The 22720-nt window shown below is 36.9% G+C and overlaps 1 protein-coding gene across 6 annotated transcripts in view; it reads right to left on the bottom strand.

Moving 5' to 3' along the window:
• Positions 1-22720, bottom strand: part of Isha (Insulator su(Hw) mRNA adaptor) — a 183647-nt gene that overhangs the window by 35597 nt on the left and 125330 nt on the right. For 4 of the 6 annotated variants that reach the window (XM_081769045.1, XM_081769053.1, XM_081769028.1 and 1 more), the window contains one exon: positions 16247-16342. In XM_081769045.1, the coding sequence (XP_081625171.1) occupies positions 16247-16342 (96 nt within the window). The remainder of the gene's footprint in view (positions 1-16246; positions 16343-22720) is intronic. The other 2 variants (XM_081769037.1, XM_081769073.1) reach the window with 1 other exon arrangement.

A 22720-nucleotide genomic window follows, 5' to 3' on the forward strand; every position in this document is an offset into this window, starting at 1 on the left:
AGAAATTAACTTAGTCTCAATCAACAGCTTACGTCTTGTTTAACATTTTACCTTCATCCTTTTTTTTTTTTTTTTTAAAATACATATTGTTTCAATTAACATTCCCAGAAATAGCCGAACCATCTAAACGGTGGTCATTTAATCTGCAACCTGTGTTGCAACATGCATTTTTTTAAATTTATGTAAAACCTTCTTCACTATTTCTTCTTAAATAGACGAAGTAAGTAAGTCAGTAAGATTAATACTCCTGTCACTCTTTACAATTATAATTTTCTCTCTCGCTGCTTCTACACTATTTCAAAGTCTTTTACGAATCTTTGCTCTTTCCAACATTATAAAGCGTTCGTAACAAAATTTCCTAGTTCATACGCCAAAAGCCTTCTCTGAATCAACTAACAATTATGCATTATTCCTTGCATTTCCGTATAAACCTTTTACCAATTACTTTCAGTAAGTTAGTCTTATTTTTGTACCCTTTTCCCCTTCAAACCTATTCTTCCTCCATTTCTCATTATTCTGCTATACATCTTCTATTAATGTTGAACTATAATTTCTTCTTTATACGATATGCGAGTAATGGTTCTGTAGTACGTATATCGTATTCTATTTCTTTGCTAATAGAAACGTTATTACAAACGCATATAGGACAAATGGGAGGGGGAAAAGGTAACAGCTTATTTTGAATTACGTATATTTACTTATAATATGTATATTTCCTGTCACTCCTCAGTATACACCAGAGTGTAAACAAAAGGCTCGCTTTTTCTGTATACCTAGTTATATCATAAATACTGTCACAAAGTTTGGAGTGGCGCTGTAGGCATCCGAAGTGGCACAGTGCTGTTATCTATATATAAAGCGGAAGATGCATGTATTGTGTTTGACTGTTCATGACATACGTTGATATTGTACTGAGTTCTGATGAAGTGGGGCGATTACGAAAATCGTGCAGCAGTAATTGCACTACACAAGGTCGGGAAGACAGCAGGTGAGATTTTCAACCTGCTGAAACCCTACAAATCAGCAAGAGATTCGTGTGTCGCGCCATACAGCGATGCACCGAGACTGGAACGGCAGCTGACCGCGCAAGGAGTGGCAGACCTCGAACGGTACGAACCCCGCAGGTCCAGAAAGCAGTCGCAGCAAGAATTCGAAGAAATCCTGTTCGAACAACAAAGTGTAATGGCTGCTGAGATGAACATTAGCAGCAATTCCATGTCTCGTGTGCTCAGGAGTGACCTACATCTACGGGCGTATAAGAGGCGGACTGGTCACTTTCTGACCCAAACATTAATGTCGCAGAAGGTCTTTGAATCAGAGAGACTGTTGCGGCGTTACGCCAACAATCTGCACAGAAAGATTCTGTTCACTGACGAAAAGATGTTCACAATTAAGCAGGCCTACAACGCCCAAACTGACCGTGTGTATGCCACGTTATCTACTGCAGCTGCTGAGGCAGCTTCAAGGGTTCAGATCCTGCCTCAGTGATGGTTTAGTGGGGAGTGAGCTACTCAGCACAACCCAACTGCATTTTTGCGAACAAGGTGTTAAAACATCTGCCAAAGTGTACCAGGTCACAGTGCTAACACCTATAGTGAAACCACTGTCTGCTACCATGTTCCCTGGAGAAAGATGGACCTTCTAGCAGGATTCCGCTCCAGGCCACAAAACGAAAACGACCCAGGACTGGCTGGCACGGAACGTCCCCGACTTAATTTCTACCGCTGATTGACCTTCTAGCAGCCCGGACCTTAACCCGTTGGACTATAAACTTTGGGCAGTCCTTCAGGCAAAGGTCTGCCATAAACGGCATTCATATGTTGACAGTCTGAAACAATCCTTGACCCGAGCAGTGAACAATTTTCCCATGGACATGGTGCGTAATGCCATTGACCAGTGGCCGGAGGACAGACTTCATCCCTGCATCAAGGTCAAGGGTGGACATTTCGAAAAATGATTCGTGCCTCAGGGGTACAACATATCAATGCAAAACATGATCAAAATAAATTGCCTTGGTGTTAATACTTTCTGTGTTATTCACATTCAAACTTGTGACAGTATTTATGATATAACTAGGTATATAAATAATTCTGTGTACATATCTGAGTGAAATTAGTTTAATCTATAACTAAGTTCTATATCTAAGTTACAAATAAACCGTGGAGTAGACCGCATGTAGTAGAAATCTAAAATAATACAAATCCAAAATACATTATAAGCTTAACGAATAGCAACTAAATCTAACAATGGTCAGCACCTTTTAATGACACGTTGTCCCACGTCGTATTAAGCAAGTTGCATTTTCTTCAGGTGTTTCTATTGTTTTAATAACCATCTGATGCTTCATAGCTCCATACAAGGTGTTCGGAAACAACACCGACAAACTTTGAGAAAATGATCTCACATCGACATATGAGAGAAACGTTTAGACAAACGTGAATCACAAATGCGTCCCCTCCGAACTACACAGCACAGAATATTGGTTGAAACAATAAAATAAAAGGGCCATAACTTGAGAACCAAACGTCAAGTAAACAGGATTTAGTGGTTGTTTTGAGCCATATATTCCATTACATTACCACTGGAGTAAAGTAGTCGGCGGCTAGAAGATTAGTCTCGAAGCATAGGAGGAAATTCATGTCTTCTACAAACGAAATAAATAAACAAATACATAAATCAGGAACTGAACTGGTATATATTCCATTTTCGCTGGTACATTAATGGAATCTGTAAGTACGGGAGACCCGAACGATCTGTTGATCCATGCGCCCCTTGGTGCGTCACGGGGACACTGATGGAAAAAGACATTTGTTGTAGGAACACTTGGCCTTTCATAACGTACACTACATTAGCCCACTGGCACGCAGCAATTCTGCAGGGAAAAAAAATCCGACCTCTCGAAGCTAAATTATGGCCCGCTCGAAGCAATTTATTGAACAATAGGTTTCGCCTGTGCGGTCCTAGCATTCTGCACATAGACTATGGTCCATACAAAATTGCACCCGTCGTGCTGTCAGCCGACCTTCAACTGTAAGTGTGTATTGGTGATGTTGAACTTCTTGTCATAATGCAACCATTATCATGCAATTTTATATACAAAATGCATTACTACAGTTTATTACTAGTTAAGCATCCAACTTCTTCGCCAAATTCGGAACTCGCTACTTCAATTTTCTACTTAAATCATAAGGTAACAATTCTATTTTGAACCTTAGTATCCACAAGCGCACCGAATAAACAAATTAAAGAAAGTATATTCAAGATAAACAGGAATTAATGTGTAGGAAGCTTTTAATTATTCCTACCAACTTCCATAAAGAAAAAAAAAAGTTAAGTATTGTGCCGTATTAAAATTGTTACAGTTTATCACAAAAGGTTTGCCAAGATATATATATATAACGCAGGGATATAGCAAGATCACAGATACGTGACAGGAACAGGATGGCTGCAATAATTACAAAAAAGAATTCCCTGACCTTTTCCAGTTTTTCAGAATATTTTTTAAAAATCTTCCCTGATATTGACTTCCATCATTATTTTCATCTACCTGATAGCCCGAAAAAAACTTACTACAATCACGTCGCCAGGAAAAATTCAATTCTTTCTTCCCTGATATGTAATTAGCCATATAAGCTTTCCCATGTTGACGGAAAAACAAAACCAAGAAAAGAGTCAACGTTGATACGTAAGTAATATACTTCTCCCTAATAAACTAGAACAATGAATAATGTAAAAACAAATACAACGTAATTTATTTTGAATGAAAAAGTTTCTCCACAAAGTGAATAATTACGTATCTTCCCTGAAACTAATTTGGATTTTAGTCACATGATGAAAGCTTCATCACATGAAAGGAAAGTGAGACTCATCGGAAAAAGAATGTATGTATGTAAACACAACTGGCTGCGGTATATTAACGACACAAAATAATAATAGTATTATGTAATTCATTTCACTTCTTCAAACGCTTTATTTCATCAATTTCCGCTCGCCAAAAGTCATTCAAACGTAGAACAGTTCTAGAACACACACTCCTGGTTGTTTTACATTTTGCATTTCAACAAAACTCTTTGAATTGCCTCACACCTCTATCTGCCAAATTGCTATCTAACCAGTTATTTTATACTAGTTCAGGTGAGAGATATTTCATGCGATTCAATCCAACATCAGATCCTACAGAAACACTAGATCCAAATACGAAAGAGCTTTAGTCAATTTATACTTTAAAAGTGACTTCTCCAGAAATTTACGAAAAATTTTTGTAGACACTTTTTGTAATTTCAGCGAATCATTGTGTAGCAAAACCAATGTCAACGTTTATCACATAAATAAGATTTTCTTCGTTTTACACATCAATTCATGTACATGAACTTGAAGATCTGAAGGTTTCTGGTTTTACAGGGTTTCTACTGATCTCCAAAAATCTATTTCCCTGATTTCTCCCTGACCTTTGACAGGAAATTCCTTGACTTTCATAACAGGTGTCGAATGACGTTGACATACAAATACGGAATAAATAACGACGAATATTTATATATGAGAACATTTATTCTACAGAGACAAATAATAATCAATTGCTTATACGTACATTCCACTTACCACCCATAAAAATTTGAGCAACGTTCCATACTGTGATCATTAATGGTTCGCTGATTGCCTAAGCTGAAATTGATGTACAATTAATGTTAGAAAAAATATCTTTTATAAAATTTCACTGACTTTCCCGGATTTCCACTCTTTTTCCCTGAGTTTCCCTGATCTGTATCATTTTCCCTGACTTCCCTGATTTTCCTGGCCAGTAGGAACCCTGTTTTAATCACAGACAATAAAGTGCTGTAAAGAAGTGGATTGAGAGGAGTGTCAGTTTCAAATTCTGTACGGAAAAGTTATACTTCTGAAGCAAGTGATATAAAAATATTTGAAAATGTAAGTTGACGAATAATATCTTATTTCACCACACTCGGCATATCTGATAGCTAAAAGAATTGAGAACTTTCTTATCCTTCATGACATTTTGAATATACAACGTAAGATATGGATAAATGTCAATGGCTTGCTAAGCAACACTACTATTATCAGGCCAACACAAAAACACTGGAAAATTTTCCGAGCCTCTATAGTGAGTGTACTCGGCCTGGCGTGCTGGATCATCCTTAAGTAAGATATACTGAATTCTTAGAAATTCACCGCTTTTCCATCCCGTTACCTCAGTTGCAACCTTAAATGGTCCATGCAAAGTAAGTAACCCACAGCTTATAATATCAAGTATTATAGGATCATTTTGCGATGTCTTGATATCTGACTGCCGGTATGCAAAAATTTGAAATTTATATTGGGGTCATCCATTGAGATTTGAATAAGTTCAAAGGTGAACGAGTATTTTTGACAGCAATTAAATAATCAGAAGCTATAGAATGACCTCAAAACAGCCGATGTAAATAACGCGTGCAAACCTGTCTTTTCGCGGTACTCCACAACCGCCTATTTATGTCCATTGGCTTCCTTTGAGACACCGATCAAAACCCACAACATACCAATCACACTCCATCAACTATTGAATTATTTCCTTGTAAAATATTGTGGTAACCCACAAACCAAGGTGTATGCTATTTTGTTACGTTGAAACTTAATTTTCCCGGCAATCTCACTGTCTGGAACTAAGTTTGAACACTTTGACTTCTTTAACGGAAGTATGCATTCATGTATATCACTCGGACTTTGAATATACCATACTAATTCTTCTTCTGTAATGCTATATTTTACTATGAATCCCTGTAAATTACTTTGTTCCGTCCCCCACCTCGTACATATTAGATTCGTAGAATCCGCATTTGGACACACCTCCTTATCAGAATCCATTAATTCTGTGCAAATGAGGCACAAATAGTACGAAACTCCAAGTCAGAAGGTACTAACTTATTTTCGTGATTCACAAATGCACTAAGTGTTCCTACTATTGAGATGTGCATCATTCCGCATATGCTTTTTATCTTTCAAGTGACTTGTTATCGCTTGTCATCCTATGCAAGACGTTTCGGAAAGTGTTGCAGCGAGCAGAAAGTGTGATACCTAGTACTTCTCAAATTCATTATATCTAAAAACCAGGAAGGATGGAATGTGGTGTTGCAAATACTTGGAAAGTGACATGCTTGTTATCTGCACAAGAACACTGAACATCACATCATCATCTTTCTTCACTTTCGATCCTACCTCTGTAATTTGAACCAAACTAAACTAGCCGGGGTGTTTATGAAGTGCGCCATGAATTTATGAGAAAGCTGTTACTATTCACCTCTTCCCCTTCGTCTGCATCTCGACCGCATTTCTATACAACAATATTCTATCGTAAACACACTTTTGGTAACTGTGTAAAATGTTTTTCTTCTACCAGGTCGCCTCGATCCATTGCATCAAATCAGCCTGAATTTGCTACTTTTTTCCTTTCTGGCACACAGTCAGTTTTTGTGTCTAGGTGTATAGGCATTGCTAAGCTTGTGAGATAAGAGATGAAAAACACGAACTAAAACAGGTAAACACTGAAACACGATCACGCGCATAATACACTCATTCTCTGGTGTTTATTCATTTAGAATTTCTTATAATAATCTCTTTATTACTTTCTACTAACTATCAGGTTCGTATATTTGGAAATTTAGAAAATTCCGTTTTCCAGTAACAAATACTATCGCGAAAGTAAACTAAATTCCCACGCTACAAAGGGAGCAGAGAACAGCTTATTCCTGAAAAATAAAATTATGTTCTGGAACATTATTTACATGGGTGGAAGAAGTCAATCATTGCAAGTTCATAGTTTCATAATTCTCAAAGAAGCTTTACTGTTATAGGCAGACGACTTATTTATTTATACATACTCCTGGGTACTACCGGCATCTATAGCCTTAAGGCCGTCATATATAAGGATGACGTCCCTTCGCGAGCACACTATCCGGAGAGAGGGAAGGAAGAAAGTGACCTGGGACCTGTATTTCAGGTACCATCCGGAATCTGCCTGATATGAATGACTGAAAAAAGCTGTTACACCTTTCCGACCGATTGCCCCCACTGGGAATTGAACCACAGACCGAAGTCCATTGCTTAACATTTATACTTTACATTAAATCATTAGTTTATGTCCCATAAACGATATGATAATTATTGAATTGAAGATGCAAGAACAAAAAGAAAGCGAATAGAGAAGGAAACGGGAGAATCATGGGAAAAACCTGCTCACTCGGTGTTTACTCACCACAAAACCACTCGGTGTTCGTGCTCCCATGGTTTGAACGAACGAACTTTTAACACTAGAAATGAACGCTCTACCGCCGGAATTTGTGTTTTAGTATCAACGTACGGAAAAATCTGATTCCGCATAGCATATGAAACATGATCGATTCCTTGGATCGGTTTCCTTCGTTCAATGGAACACGTGGTAATGAGCCGACAGTAAGAAAGAACCTGTTTGCTTTATAATAGAAGGATTTTGAAAAAAAAAAAAAATGCAATGAAAAAAAAATACAATAGCAACATATGAACATGATGGAAATCGCATTTACGATTTTTTTTTTTTCACAGTAATGGTATAGAGATGCCAACACTAAAACCGAAATTTCCTAACATGTAACTCCTTACATCACAGTGTAATGGAAACAAATGATTATTTTATAATAATTTGAACTGCAAATTCTCACTGCCCTTTCGTTTTTCACTTTATCGTGAATTGCTAAATTAAGACTTCGTTATGAATTTCTGGAAAGGGATACTACTAGGGATGTCTTCATGATGAAATGAAAATATGTAACAAAGGAATCAAGAAGCTTACAAACGAGTAACAACATTCCAGAATCCTTTCGTGTGATAAGATACCTTCACTTAATGAAGGACAGAAAACTCCGATAAAATCAGAACTAATGGGAAAGAAATAGGAAAAAGATGGAATTATGCATGAGTCGAAAATGAACTGCATTGTTGATCCAACTAGATTTGTGGATGATATTCCACTGCACAAGCGAAAAGCAAAATATAATGCACACAGCTGCAAAACGTAAATTTGTTACAAATTGCTAATGGAGAACAGAAAATTCGCTAAATTTGAAGTTGCAAATTTAAAAACTATCAATCAACCACATGTGACAGAGTCTTACAATTTATATTTTTAAATGTTTATAATATCTCAATTTCACGGCAATCGACTCCCAACTCTTAGCAGAATTTTCTGGTTTCTCAAATTCCCCGACATTTCCCGGCTTTCCAGGTCTGTCGCCACAGTGAAGAATGGTAGGAAGGTTTCGTGTTTAAGAGTCACGTTTATTTTCCATTTTCCTGATATATTGGTTTGTGAGTGTATTCAGCTGTGGAGTATAATTCTATAGGACATTTTTCATTGGATGTGTTAATCAGGGTTGTTTTGTTTAAAACAAATGTTTAAAACAAATGATTAAAACTTGTTTTAAACAATTGATTTTGTTTAAAAAAAAATTTGTATAAACATTTTGTTTTAAACACGTGTATTTTTTAAGACTTGACTTAAACATATGTTTAGTTTTATTTTTGTAAAACAAAAAAAAAAAAAAAAAAAAAAAAAAAATCTGCCAGAGAAAGACAATTCTCAAAAGTGCTCCCCATTCAGAAGACTTTCTTTCCATGTGATGGTTTTGATTTCTCGTGGTTACAGCAGGTCAATGTGGTGATCTACAATTTATTTTGTCTCTTTTTCCCCTTATTTTTAACGTATATTATATTGTTTCAATGCTTCCCAGTCAACTTGCGAGAAAGTGTCGTAGTCGAAGGTTGGACTATGTGTAGAACTGATATTAAAAAATAAATAAAAGAATTATCATGGAAGCAAGTTTTGTGTTGTATTCAGAAAACAAACAAAAGGTTATTTGCTAAATTGCGGTTCTGAAATTAAAATATCGCAGTCTCCGTACAACTTAAAATCGTTTAACATGAGTTTTACGGGAAGAAAAATGGATATCATTTGGAGCAAATTTATTAAAGTAACTCTCCATCAGATAAGGAAACAACCATACGAGCTCGTTACAAAACGTGTAAGAAATGGTTGGTTTAGTTCAAATGAAGAATCATTATGAAATATGCAATGCTGAGAAAAAACTGCAAACCCAAACAAATAGTAAAAGTGTTAATCCGAAATTGCTTCTGATGATTTTAACGTCAGTGATGTGGTTGAGATGCAACTGGAAACTTCAGGTAAGAATTAATTTTGTATCAACAATTCTTTTTTTCATTATATTATGAAAATTTTATTTCATCCCTCTTACCCACATGTCCTAAATTTTCTTAAAAACTTTACATCCTGGCATAACTTGTATGAAGGGACTAGGCGAAAAAGCGCAAGGTATGGCAGTCGCCCGCGTAAGTAACCATTAAAGCGTAATACTTACTGTAACATCAATGCCGAACGTCAGTGTCTGGGACAATTTGATCTCAATTTGTTCATCTGTCTGTATGTATGCATGCACCACGCTACAGGGCGCAATTTTCGGTCTTGTAACATTTAATTTTGAAGGTAGAGGCACGAGACGTCGGAATTTGCTGTATAGATTTTGACTGCGATCCGACGCAAAATTTCAAAGTTAGTAGTTCGGATCCCACTTTACACAAAAAGCCCTGTCTCACATAGCCTTGCTACTGATGCAAGACTGTAATCAATCAAACTAAACAAGCTAATTTTGTGCGTTTCGAACACATTTGGGTTGCAGGATAAATTTGGCTCCAACTCAGTTTTTATAAAATATTTTTTAGATGTGGGGCGTTCAGAGCACAAGGGATACAAGTCCATTTTCAGAAAGGTTCACTTTTGCTCAGCAACCGTACTAACTTTGTAGCAAAAGGGTACGAAATAAATTAAACAAAAAATACGTGAAAGGGTGTGGACTAGTTTCATAGGACAACCGCTAGACAAGGGCGTTGATGGAATGGGGGATGAGGGCTAATTTCCCCTTCTTGTTCATAAATTTAAGACATTAACATTATATTTTGTGTACGCTGCAGCGTAGGAATGATTAACAAGTCACGCTCCGAATGCCATTAATGATGCATAATTACGTTAAATAAATGCAGGGTGTGTCCAAAAGAATACACCGACGGAAAACGTCATATTTTCACAACCACGAATCTGAGATGAAAGATAGAAAAACTACATGAGAAGATGCAATCTAGAATTTTATATAATTGCCGCTAGACAGGAGCGTTCGTTTAGAGGTCATCCGCCCCTTATCCTGAATTTCAGATTTTGGGGGCAGTAATGCAAATTTAGAAACCTTTTGCTGAGCAAAGTCCAACATAAAAAAGTTGAAGTCCTTACACCGAATAAATAAGGATTTTGATTAGTTATAATCTATTTCCATTGGCAATAAGGAGCTATAGGCCTATATTGCTCTCTTGTATATTTCTTGGCCCAAGGATTCCAAAGGTGGCTCTACATTCGAGTTTCGGGGCGGCTTAAAATTCTGGAAATTGGGCCTCAGCAACTTTCCAGTTTTAATCATCTGTATGTTCTCCGTATTTATTCGGTGTAAGGACCTCAAGCTTATTCTGTTGGACTTTGCTCAGCAAAAAAATTCTAAAACTGCCTTACTGCTCCCAAAATCTGAAATCGGGAGTGGGGATGGGGGCGTTTGCCCTCCTGTAGCACTGACGCCCCTGTCTTGCGGCTGTCATATGCAACTAGACCACGCCTTTCGCATGGTTTTAGATACATTTGTTTTGGACTCTTGACTGTGAAGTTACTACGTTTTGAAATAGGATTCATTTGCTGAGTAAAACTGAACTTATTGAAAATAGATTTGGATCCATTGTGCTCTGAACGCCCCAAATATTACCTTTCTTCAATAAATTATTGACTCAAAAACAACAAATTACATAGGCTTGCAGAAATTATTCTGAAGTTAGCACAACATGAAGTGTGCTTCAAATATTACTTTTTGAAAACTTACTTTAAAATAATTTTATTGGCATCAGTGTTCTGAAATAGTAATCAAATTTTGCAACAAAAATCTCACCTGCCTCCACGAAACGCAAGCTTAGCCCCTAAAGGCATAACTATAAAAGTTTCAGAAGCGGTAACTCCGAAATGACTTGCTTTAGGGTTAAAATAACCGCACAACCGTATTTCTGGTAAAATTCTAGCTTTAAAACATGTAACATGACTCCCTTTGCATTTGAAATTTCGATACCAATCAAAGATGTCTGCACCATCAGATGTGTTAGACCCTCAACCCGTTCTCAACACACAAGGATGGTGAGGACTTGTTTTGCCGTTGCCCACCAACCTGTGGTTGAGAAGAAGAAGGTGTATATTGGTAGATTGTGTGAAATCTGTACAGTAGGTAGATTTTAAAAATACCTAAAAAGCTTCTTACAACCAAGAAAGTACTTACGAGTGTCACTGGCAAGAGGGTGTAATAAAAGGGGGTCGTGATATGAAATAAGTTGAGAATTACTATTCTATACTGAAATATTCTGTACCCAACACAGTATAGTGTTAACGAGAACAAAATAAATGAAGAGATTGGTTGTGAGAGCAAAAGTCTTAATAAATATGTTATTACACGATTTTGAAATATATTTAAAATCATGCTTTAAATTGTTCAAAATGTTTAAAACATTTTTTTTCGTGTGTGTTTTAAAACATGTTTAAAACATTTTGAACACCCTTTTCATGTTTTAAACCCACGTTTTGCTCTTTTTCAAAAAAAAAAAAAAAAAAAAATCTTTATTTTTCCAACCCTGATGTTAATTAATGTAAAGAATTAACTAATACCTATCTATTACGTATATACCAGATCGTATCTGTGTTAAAGTAACGTAAGAAATTTTCATTTCACGTCTGAAATTTAGGTATGAAGCTTGGCCATGTGCCATTTTCAGTATTGCAATCGACCCGCAATCCATTAATGCAAAGAGTACATTGCACATTTTTTCAAGTTTATTATTATAACATTATTCTTCAAAAAAGTCGTATTCATCATTACCAGTTGTTTGCGATAGATGCCAAACTATTTGTGATAGATGGTAAACTGTTTATCAGCTCCATATAACCTCTCTACGCGGTGCTGCCATCTGGACGATATTACTGCAATGATCTCAACCTGTCAGTTGTATAGTGAAAGAAAGGTGTGATCAAAGGAAAAACCACGTGTTTGAATAGTTCCTATAATTCTGTGTTACATAGTGCTATTTAAATGAAACAGACAGGAAGTGTAAAATGGGTTAAGTGATAGTGTTCAAATATAGTTTCAAATATAGTATTCTGATAGTTTAGTTGGTTATTTTAGTATTGGGTGATATCAATAAAACGGAGAAGTTACTCATTACGCCCAATTTTGAAGTAGTTACTCGCATTGGTATCAATAAAAAGAGAACTGAGCACTAGTCTCGGCTGACCTCGGAGAAGCCCCGCCCTTTTGAAGTAACCACACCTCTATTCTCGAGCCGAGTAACTACTACGCGTTTGATATCAATAAAAATCAAAGACTCCTCTGTGATGCTAGTAACTTCTCCAAATTTGTGGAGCAAGCTAAATAGGTGACTCCGTGCGAAATATGGCAGAGTATATGATTGTTTTACTACGTAGAAAAACTTATAAACTGCATAGAAATGTTGGAAATGGAGATTACAAAAAGCATTATAAGTTTATGAAAGAAAATGTAGTGATTAGCACAACATTTTTTAAGGAGAATCAACCGAAATTCGGGGTGGTGCACAACGTAATGATGAAAAGATGCGGGTTTTCTTCAAGGGCGCCGATCCTGTGGGGGCCAGGGGGCCCGCGCCCCCCAAAGCTCATGTGGGCCCCCTATTGTATTTATAAATATACAATATTTGGCATAATTAGAGTGCAATTTGTCTTAAAATCCTTATATATATACCTTCTGCATCTGAATGCCCCCCCCCCCAAATTTACAGAAAAAATCGGTGCCCTTGGTTTTCTTGCGTTACGTGAGTGATCTGGGATTCCAGGTCGGAATGTCAGGGGATTCTGGTGTGGCTCAAAGTACTGTCTATGACTACCTGAAAATGGATTGTTTCCGGAAGTGTGCGTAATATACAAACAGCAAAGGCAAAGTGGCAAGAACAATATACATTTCCGAGTGCTATCGGAGCACTTGATTATACACAAGTGGCATTAAAGAAACCTAGTATTTTGGAGAGTAATACGTTAATAGGAAGAGCTATTTCGTGGCTCAGCGGTTAGCGTACATGCCTTTGGCATAGGAGACCCGCGTTCGATTCCCGGCAGGAGCTCATGTGGTTTGGATTCCACGTTAATCAGTGGGTTCTGTCTCATATAGGCACGCTACTGAAAAGGACGTTAAACTAATAATCAACTCAACTCAACGTTGATAGAAAGGGTGTATACATGAGAATGTATTTTGTTTATGTCAAGGCGAAAGGGGACACGTATGGTGTGGAAAACGCAATCAGATGGACGTGATTTATGACGTGGGTGGCTGGACTTTTTTAAAAAGAAAACAAAGGAGCCAAGTGTCTGATTTCGTTCTTAAAGCCAAACAATCTACAAAGACCTTGGACAACACGTGATATGCGCTTGTCGTGTTAATCTTGATATTGCTGGATTCCAATCAACATCCATCAGCTCAAATAGCTTCATTCCCATGGTTTCAGTATTACTTTCTTCTTTCCCGTTTTTTTTTTTCTTCTTTTTTATTTTTGTTTTATTCTCGCTCGAATATTAAAGATTCTCTTTTGAATTTGTGTCTCAGTCGTAGATGTATTTGATATTTCATTGCATTTCACTGTAATTACCTTCAAAGTTTCGGCTTTCCTTCGTTTACTTTCTAGTAGCTGTGACTTTGAAAGTACCACTGGAAACTCTTTTAGAATATCCACAAATGCACTTTGATTGAAGCTATCGTTGCTACTTGCCCGTTTCATGGCTTTTAAGATACTACGCCATAGGTTAAAAACAACGAAATGACTGCGCGATGAATGGGAGAAATGAGTAATCACTTCTTTTATTGATACGACTCAGTGCTACGTGCAGAGGAAGCGCGAGTAAACGTTCGTAAATCTGGAGCAGACTAGACCTGAGTAGTGGCTTGTTTTATTGATACGAAATTGAGGGAGGAGATTGCTCCAGGTGTAGTTACTCCGATTCTCGAGCAGGACTTCTCAGGAGTAGTTACTTATTTTTATTGATATCACCCATTATTTCGCATTCTTTTTATATTAGTTATTAATTTCCTGTTTTTCTCGTTTTGACAGTAGTCCGCTTCTACTAAACTTATCGGGATATCAACGTGCATTTAGGCACTAATACATCTACTTCTTTTGGCCCTACTGGGATTTATGAACCTAGTTGAAACAAAATATTTCAAAATTAAAACATTACAATTGCAAGAAATTGAGAGATTTAGTGCAAATCACTTGCAACACTAAAATCGTTCTAATTACTTAGCACGGACTATATGTAATCGAACATTTGGGAAACAGACAGTAGAAAATTTTGGATATTTAATTGTTACTTATATTGGTTAATATTTATTATTTATATACTCTTATTGAAAAATTATACTATTAAAAGTATACATGTTTTCCAAAATGCTTTCATTACACATGTGCCGGTAATTTTCTTCAGCCAAGTGACATCTTGTATAAACCAATTAGCGAAGTTTGACCGCAATGTTACCGTGGGTATGCTTACCTAGTAAAAGTGCTCAGTGTTACACTATGAAAACTGGAATAAAGAAGACTTAATCCTTTTTCCCCACTGTTTTAAGTCTGTGTCACAGAAAGTAAGATTTACTTACTGAATATTTTAATCTATTGTTTTTTTTACATGTTTATTATTAGTATTTTTTGTTGTTGTATTGTTTCTTAAAAAAAACTATGTTTAATTTATTATTTTTACAGGGACAAAGTATTAAATCGACATCCACAATCAAAATTAATGCAGAATATGTAGTTCTGATACTATTACAATAAAAAGAACTAATTAGTTTCAAAAAATATTCCCTTTTCTTCATAAATGCGATATTATCATCAAATAGGCTTTCAAGTTCTGGCAAAAGCTTCTTTATGCTATCAAGTAACTGACACTACCAAGATAATTTTTAGAACGCCAACGTTGAAGGTTGCCCACGGAAAAAAAAAAAAAGTTGACTTTGAATTACTTACCTGGCTAATAAATCCCTTTCTCCACCATCGACTATGTTCGGTGTGACGGCCACGGCAGGGGAATGGGGGATATGGACGAAAATGGGATCACCCGAATTCCCGCCTCTTGTGCCTTCTTCATGCCTGGAATGATCGAGCAGTACGGCTGGAGGATTTGTCCGTCTGCATCTATACATTTGTGGTTTCATCACCGCACAGATGGGTATGTCATACAGAGATCAATAACATTCTCGTGGGAAATGAGCTGCGTTGACTTCAGTGTTGGAAGGCATTTCGACAAATGGCCGCGTACCTCGGCTGCAATATCCCACGATTACTAGAAATCCCTTGGAAAACTTTTCCTCGCACTGCACCACAAGGTCAGAATGGCTCGTGCGGTTTGTTTGACGGTAAAAAGTTTACTCTCTATGCAGAGCCACCCCGCATCCAAGATTCACATCCATTTCCAGTTGTCTCATGAGGTATGATCCATAGTTTTTAATTTGTGACCCTTTCATGAACGTGGCGGTATCCACGTGTTTTATAACGCGCTTCGAATGCAAGGTTCTTAAAGACGATGTTAACGACATGCCCTTTGAGATACCGTGTCATTTGGTTCATCTTCTTCACGCTGAGGATTATTGTGTCACTGCTTCCCTAATGGTTCGCACCATACAGGGTTGGAATGCGCTGTACTGTATTCTCACAATTTCAGGCTGACTACGTACCATAGGATCCTGTTGGACACATCGTCGGATGATGAGACCCATACTTGTACTGCTGACGATTAAACCCTCTTCTTTGCACTCTTTCACTACTGCTGAGTGGCTATAATGGGCGTCGAAAAGTATACAAATGAACCTCTCTCTAAAAGCTGTTACTTTTACCTTCATCATTCCACGAGTTTCATTCAACTGATACCAAGCACAGGCCACGGAGTAGCTAGCAATGTATCGAGCCTTACCAGATGGCAAATGCATCGTTCGGGAGGCCAAGTTAAAGTAGACTATTTTCATTGTGTACAACCTTCTGCATCGTTAATAACTTTTTCTATTTCCGAATTTTACAATTTGCCATTGTTTTAAGTTACTTTTAAAAATGAACTTACCAGGTCGAGGTCCTTCCATCTGAGGTGGCATTAAACCGGGTCTAGGTCCTCGCATTCCCATTGGTCCTGGATGTCGTGGATTAAACCCTGGACCTACTGTAAGCAACCAGACGCGAATAAGGAAATATATCTAACATCTTTACTTTAACATAAGAAAATATGGATGAGTTCATGTCACATTATGCTTAAGACAAGTCAATAAGGAAAAATAAAAGCGTATTCTTTTCATAAATATAAAATCTTTGAGAAACGAGATGATATGACTGCTTATTTATTGCCCTTATTTACGCAATATGATAGTCATTTAAGAACACAGTGAGCAAATCTATCAGAATAAAATTCCTTGGTATACATAAAATTATATATACACGCCATATCTGCTCAAATACTTTCGCAATTGAAAAATCGGGGTGCCTCAAATACGCAGATTTTTACATAAAGCTCTTGATCTGAGTTTCATTCTAGTACACGGTAAAAGAATACAGTACTTTTGTCGATATTTTATTGTAATTTGACAACAGATCTAATCTTGAATTAATAATACTGTGGAATGCGAGAATTAATATTGGCAAAACTTTATCAATGCAATGACAGTGGTCGAATTAGAAATAAGTTACTACCGGTATGCTCCATGCACGTACTTGTTATAGATATAGTATACCACATTCTTATCCATACATAGCCGAATTCAGAAGAAAAACACTATATATGACAAACACTGGTGGTAAAAATGACAGCAGATTGTTGGAAGGTTAAGGTAATACCATAACAGACATACCCAGAGCACAAAGCAGTCAAATCAAAAGCATGTGAGTACAAAAAGAAACATGTAAGTATGGCCGAATTTTCGCCACACTGTTATTCATACACTCATACATAGATGCGCATTGCAAAGGATAAAGGAACAGAAATACTAATATTTAATATTTGATGGTGTACCTTTTGAGCTTAATAGCTGCCATACATCCTCACTCACAAGAGTAGTGCATGTGGCACAGCCGATCTTGGTTTGTTCTTCCAAAATCGTCACTACCTGTTTCACATCTTCTTTCGAAGAAAAAAAAAAAAAAAATGTACAGAGGACCCTAGGTTGAAGATAAGACCGTAAGTGTTCTATACAATTTACGTCAATAGAATAGTGTATTGGAGAGTAGCGTACAATTGTTTTGGGAAATTCCAAATTACCAACTCCCTATTTGCAGCTGCGTATGTTGTGATCATATTGGAATATACTGCAGCATGCGTAATTTTTCTGCACATTGCTTCATATTATTCAGAAAAATATCAATATATACGATATTGTCCATTGTACTATCAATAAACTACTTTTTCTAATTATCAGCCCCATTTTCCTTAAAGATAATCCCTTTGATGCTAGTTTCACGATTGTTAACTTTATCTCGTCTCTGAGCTCTTTCTAATTCGGAAAGCACTACCAGTTTGTACACACCAGACTTAAAACCAGCACTTAATGAAGTTCTATTCTTTGTACGCCGCGTTAGATTTGCTAATTTCCACTATTGTTTTATTTATTTAGCCTATACAGTGCACACCTATATATGAACGTATGAATAACAAAGTGATGCTAATTCTGACGTTCGTATACGTTTCCTCTTGCACCTATACATGATATCTTCGTTTTGATGTCTGACATGGTACTATGATACTCCTCCCAACAATCTGCTATCATTCATATTTGGTTTCCATATAGATTTAATTCGGCTATGTATAAACAATGACACACAATATAATCACTTCTTATAATCTCTCAATAATTTTATCACACCCTTTTTTTATCACAATAAATTAATATTTTCTATTCACCTGTCCCGCACACAAATTTAATAAACCAGACATACATGATTGGATATAACGTAGTTTGTTGTTGATTAATGCTTATTTTAAATATTTTTCTCTTTAACTCCTATTCGTCAACTGGTCGTATATAAATCAATAATGTACCGTATTTAAGGAAGAAAAATTCATATGATGCGTAGAATCACAGAATAAAAATAAATCAAAGTAATCCTTTAAAGATAGAAAGAGCAAATTACATAAGAACTGCGGTATTCATTAAAAATGATATTAACATTTAATACTTACGATAAACACCACTGAAATGTACTAGCCAGTCAAAACACTATGACCACCCCGCTATCTGAACAGCCATTGAGCACAACAAAATTGCTCGCCAGACGGTAACAGGGATTTCACTTGATCAGTTAACGTGATGCATGTGCTTAGAATGATGAAGGCTGGCAATATATCAGTATTTTACTGACACAATAACGGTAAAACGGATGTGAAAGAGTGTCTTGGAAACAGCGCGATTTATCGGATGTTCGCGAGCTGCCGTGGTTAAAGTCTTTCAAAGGCGAGAGACCAGTAACAAACCACCGGAAACACTTCATTAAAGATTATGAACGGCATATACTGTCGAGGTTAGTACAACAGGATATGGGAGAAATTGTAGCACAACTAACAGCAAATTTTAACAGTGCAAAACGTATGGGTGTCTCTGAGCACCCAGTTCACCGTACACTGCTAAAATATGAGTTTCTGCAGATGACGTCTCGCACATGTACCAATGTTAACTGCAATGTATCATGGATAACGACTGGAATGAGTACGTGCTCATAGTCATTTGGAGCGCAAAGCAATGGCACAACGTTGTATGGTCCAATGAATCGCGATATTGCCTTCACCACATTGATAGTTGGGTCAGAATATGTCATCTTCCAGGGAAATCAGCTGCTCGGGACGTGCACGGTAGGATAATGACAGGTCGGTGGCGGCTCCGTTATGATTTGGGGAGCCTTCATATGATCATCCATGGAGCCGGTAGTTCGTGTAGAGGCATCATGACCGGCTCTCGGTGGCCATTAGTAAGTCATTATTGATCACTTAAACCCGTTCAATGTTGACCATATTTCCAGCTGGAAATATCTTTCAGCAGGACAACGCTAGTCACAGGACAACGTTGTGCAGCAGTAGTGAATTTTCAATTGTCGCTTTGGTTCCTAAACTTACCCCATCTTAATCCAACTGAGCATCTTTAGGATATCATTGAACATCAGATCCAACCACATCGACCCTCTCCAGAGGACTTACAGCAATTAAGAGTTATGAGTATATATGTACTGTGCATTCTTCCAGCCAACTATCAAGCCGTCATTGCTTCCCTACCGAACTGCGTTGCTGCTATCTTGCGAGGCAAAGATGATCGCAGATATTAGGTACGTGGTCATAATGTTCTGGCTGGTCAGTATATGTGAACTGAATTCAATAAGTTTTTAATTCAGAAAGGACTCATCATGACTTCAACGTTATATTACACTTGGGCTAAAATCCACACGTTCTATACGGGAGCCAGCAAGAGATCTCTGGTAGCTCGCAATGGCATTGCCACTACTCACGTGTCAAGGCTTTTTTCGGTGCATCTATAGTAGCAAATTAATTAATGGTGTAAGACAGAGTGACCGTGGTTGGTAACACTAGTACCAAAGTAAGGGCTGCATTGTCCCTCCGCATGTGGTAAGAATCGTCAGAGACCATCTCTTGTTGGCCCTGCTATAGCTTAGACAATTACAATATTGCGGATTAGAATTAGTAAGGATTCGGAAGGGATGTACAAGAAAATACTACCATCTGTTTAGGAAACAAATATGAATTCTGTTTATCTTTGATCTCACAATACTTCTAATCCTTCAATCAAAGACAATGAGGGATAGTGAGATTTAGCCATACATTAGTCAGATCATCCATTTCTCATTTTAGCTGCTCAATTTGTGGAAATTTTAGGAATAAACTGCATTTTGAAAAACACGATAGAAGGTGGAGTACAAATAGGTGAGGCAGGAAAATTGCCGGAAGATAACTTGTATCACATTGAAGAGTAGATGACTACAGTGTATGGAAGCTTCTGTGTCAATGATCGCGCAACTGATGATAACTTACATTTAATGTGCAAGAACAATGAGTAATATTGCAATGACTTATTTCATATCTATGCAAAAATTCATTTTCTTATATTTTCTCAAAAACTACGAATGAGACTATCCACAAACATATTTCTTTGTTCAGCTCAATGTGATCTATTGTCTGATATATGCTTTATCTTTGGACAATACTTTAGTTAAACGTAAAGTACAATTTAAGAGTTAATTACACTTTTAGATTATATCTCATTAACCGTGCCATATATTATTGTCGTGCTGTCAAAGAAGCTTAATGAGGATTTACTTCGGTATCAGTTTCACTTCAGGAAGTGGCGTGATTCTCGTGCAGCATCAATTTTCTTCATTTTCTCCAACTTTAACACTCATACATATTATTCTGTTCAGCTCAATAAGTTCTATCGATTGATACATAACTCATCTTTTAAACATTTTTTCCCGTCAAACGCTAATAATGAAGAAATTTAAGACCGCAGTAATTCACTGAAACATACGAAATCACTATATTTCCACGCCTGGATTGCCACAAAATCTTTTCCGGTTTTGGATCACTTTTTTCGCACAATAAAATACATATAGGGTGAATTCGCCAATAGTCGACCGCTGAAAAAAAAAAAAAAAAAAAAAAAAACTTACTTCTGAACACTTATAAAACGTGGATTTTATATTTGACAAAAGTGAATTGTTTGCTTTATTTGGGTCCTTTTATACCATACCATGTGTTAATTGCTCACTTTTAAAACTTTGCAGTTATATAAAATACGTTTTACGAAAACTCATCAAAATTCCCACTTGTAGACCATCGCCGCTCAGTAGTCGACCGCATTCATGCTGTAAGTCGACCGCGCGCAATTTTATCGTTTCTATAGCGTAGAAGTAGTTATTTGCTTAGTTGATATTTGGAAATTGTATTATTCGTGAGACTTGAATTTGACAAAACGATGCGAGATTTTATTTAATTTTCTCTTTGTTTTCACCTTAGTGATTATAAATGAAAGAATCAGGCTATTAGGGTTTGAACATAGCTACTTTATTTGGAATAATGGATTTGAATATTAAATGGTTCTTCCACGTGAAACAAGATTTCTCTCCTGTGCTATATGCACACGTTATATTATCACTTATATTACTTTTTTTACAAATTCTAACCAAAATACGAGTCATTAATAATTTAGAAAATCTTAAGTGTTCACTTCCCCCGTGTGAAATAGATTTCTCTCCCGTGTTAGGTTTCTCTACTCTGTTACTTGAGCACATGGAGTTATCTTCTCATATATGATAAGGTTTCTCCCCCGTGTTAGCTTTCTCTTCTGAGTTACTTGAGCACGTTGAGTTATCTTTTCATGTAATAAGTTCCTGATTGTTTGTTCCAATAATTTATATGGTACAATCCGCATACAGGAACAGCTTATCTCCAAGATTTCCCCATGCATAGTCAGATAAATCGGTACATCCAAGATGGAACCATTTATCACATTGATCGCAACCCACTGGTTTTATCCTCACTTTCCAAAGCAAAATCGTTAATACTCCACATCCTGCGCATATGGCTTTATCGCCATAGTCAATTACATCTTCTTCATTGCGATATTCCTCTATAACAGCAATTGCCGTCTTCTTCAATCTTTTCTTTGGATTTTCCAGCTTGTTGCTCTTTTTTGCTGTCTTTCATCTCCTTTACATTTCTTTTCCTCCTCTAGTTTCTTCCATTCTTCTTGTTTTGCAGTTGGTACTTGGCGATATTTTTCTGAGCTAATTGCAAACAGTATCTTCTCTACTTTCCTCTTCGGCTTTTTGACTGGACTCTTGAGCCAGAATAGATGCTTTTTAAAAGTTGGCGTTATACCTAGGTATATGTTGGTCTAATAGTTTTAGGTGTTGTTGGGATATTTTTCTGGATTGATTTACTTGGTCCAGCAACAGCATCACTTGCAATGCCCTTTGTTTCTTATGTTTTTGGTATAGAAACCAGAGCTTCAGTAGGAGGTTCTTTGGGAGAATAAGTATCTTGGTAAATATCCTTCATAGTTTCCGTTTCATTCAGTGGAGTTGATGCGTTACCTTTCTTCTCATTTGATGGCACAAATTCTGGAATAGAAGCTTCCTTTCTCAGAATAACTAAAGTTCTCTCTGATTCTGTTGTTGAAGCAGACATAACTGATACTTGGTTTGGCACAATACTGATTTCCTCTTTCTCCTGTACTGCAATGGCGTCGGATTCCTCAGGTTTCGTTGATAGAATAGGTGCTACATTCACTCTGTTTTCAGTTGTTACATTGGATTGGTTTCAGCAGCCAATAACTGGAGAAGATCATTTAGTAAATCCTGGCTAACAGTAAGAGTAGCTTGAACAAGCTTTCATTGTTATCATCAACTACAGGGATCTCACCAACTACAATTTCGTCATCTACTGGTTGGCTGGCACTTTTATCATCAGTTTATAGTGTTTCGTCCATCGGCTCTTCTTCTGGAAGTTCATCCTTGTACATAGTAATAACTTTTCTTGCAGTAAGAAGAT

Source organism: Thermobia domestica, chromosome 1 (assembly GCF_964235325.1).
Source record: "Thermobia domestica chromosome 1, izTheDome1.hap1.1, whole genome shotgun sequence".
Classification (NCBI taxonomy): domain Eukaryota; kingdom Metazoa; phylum Arthropoda; class Insecta; order Zygentoma; family Lepismatidae; genus Thermobia; species Thermobia domestica.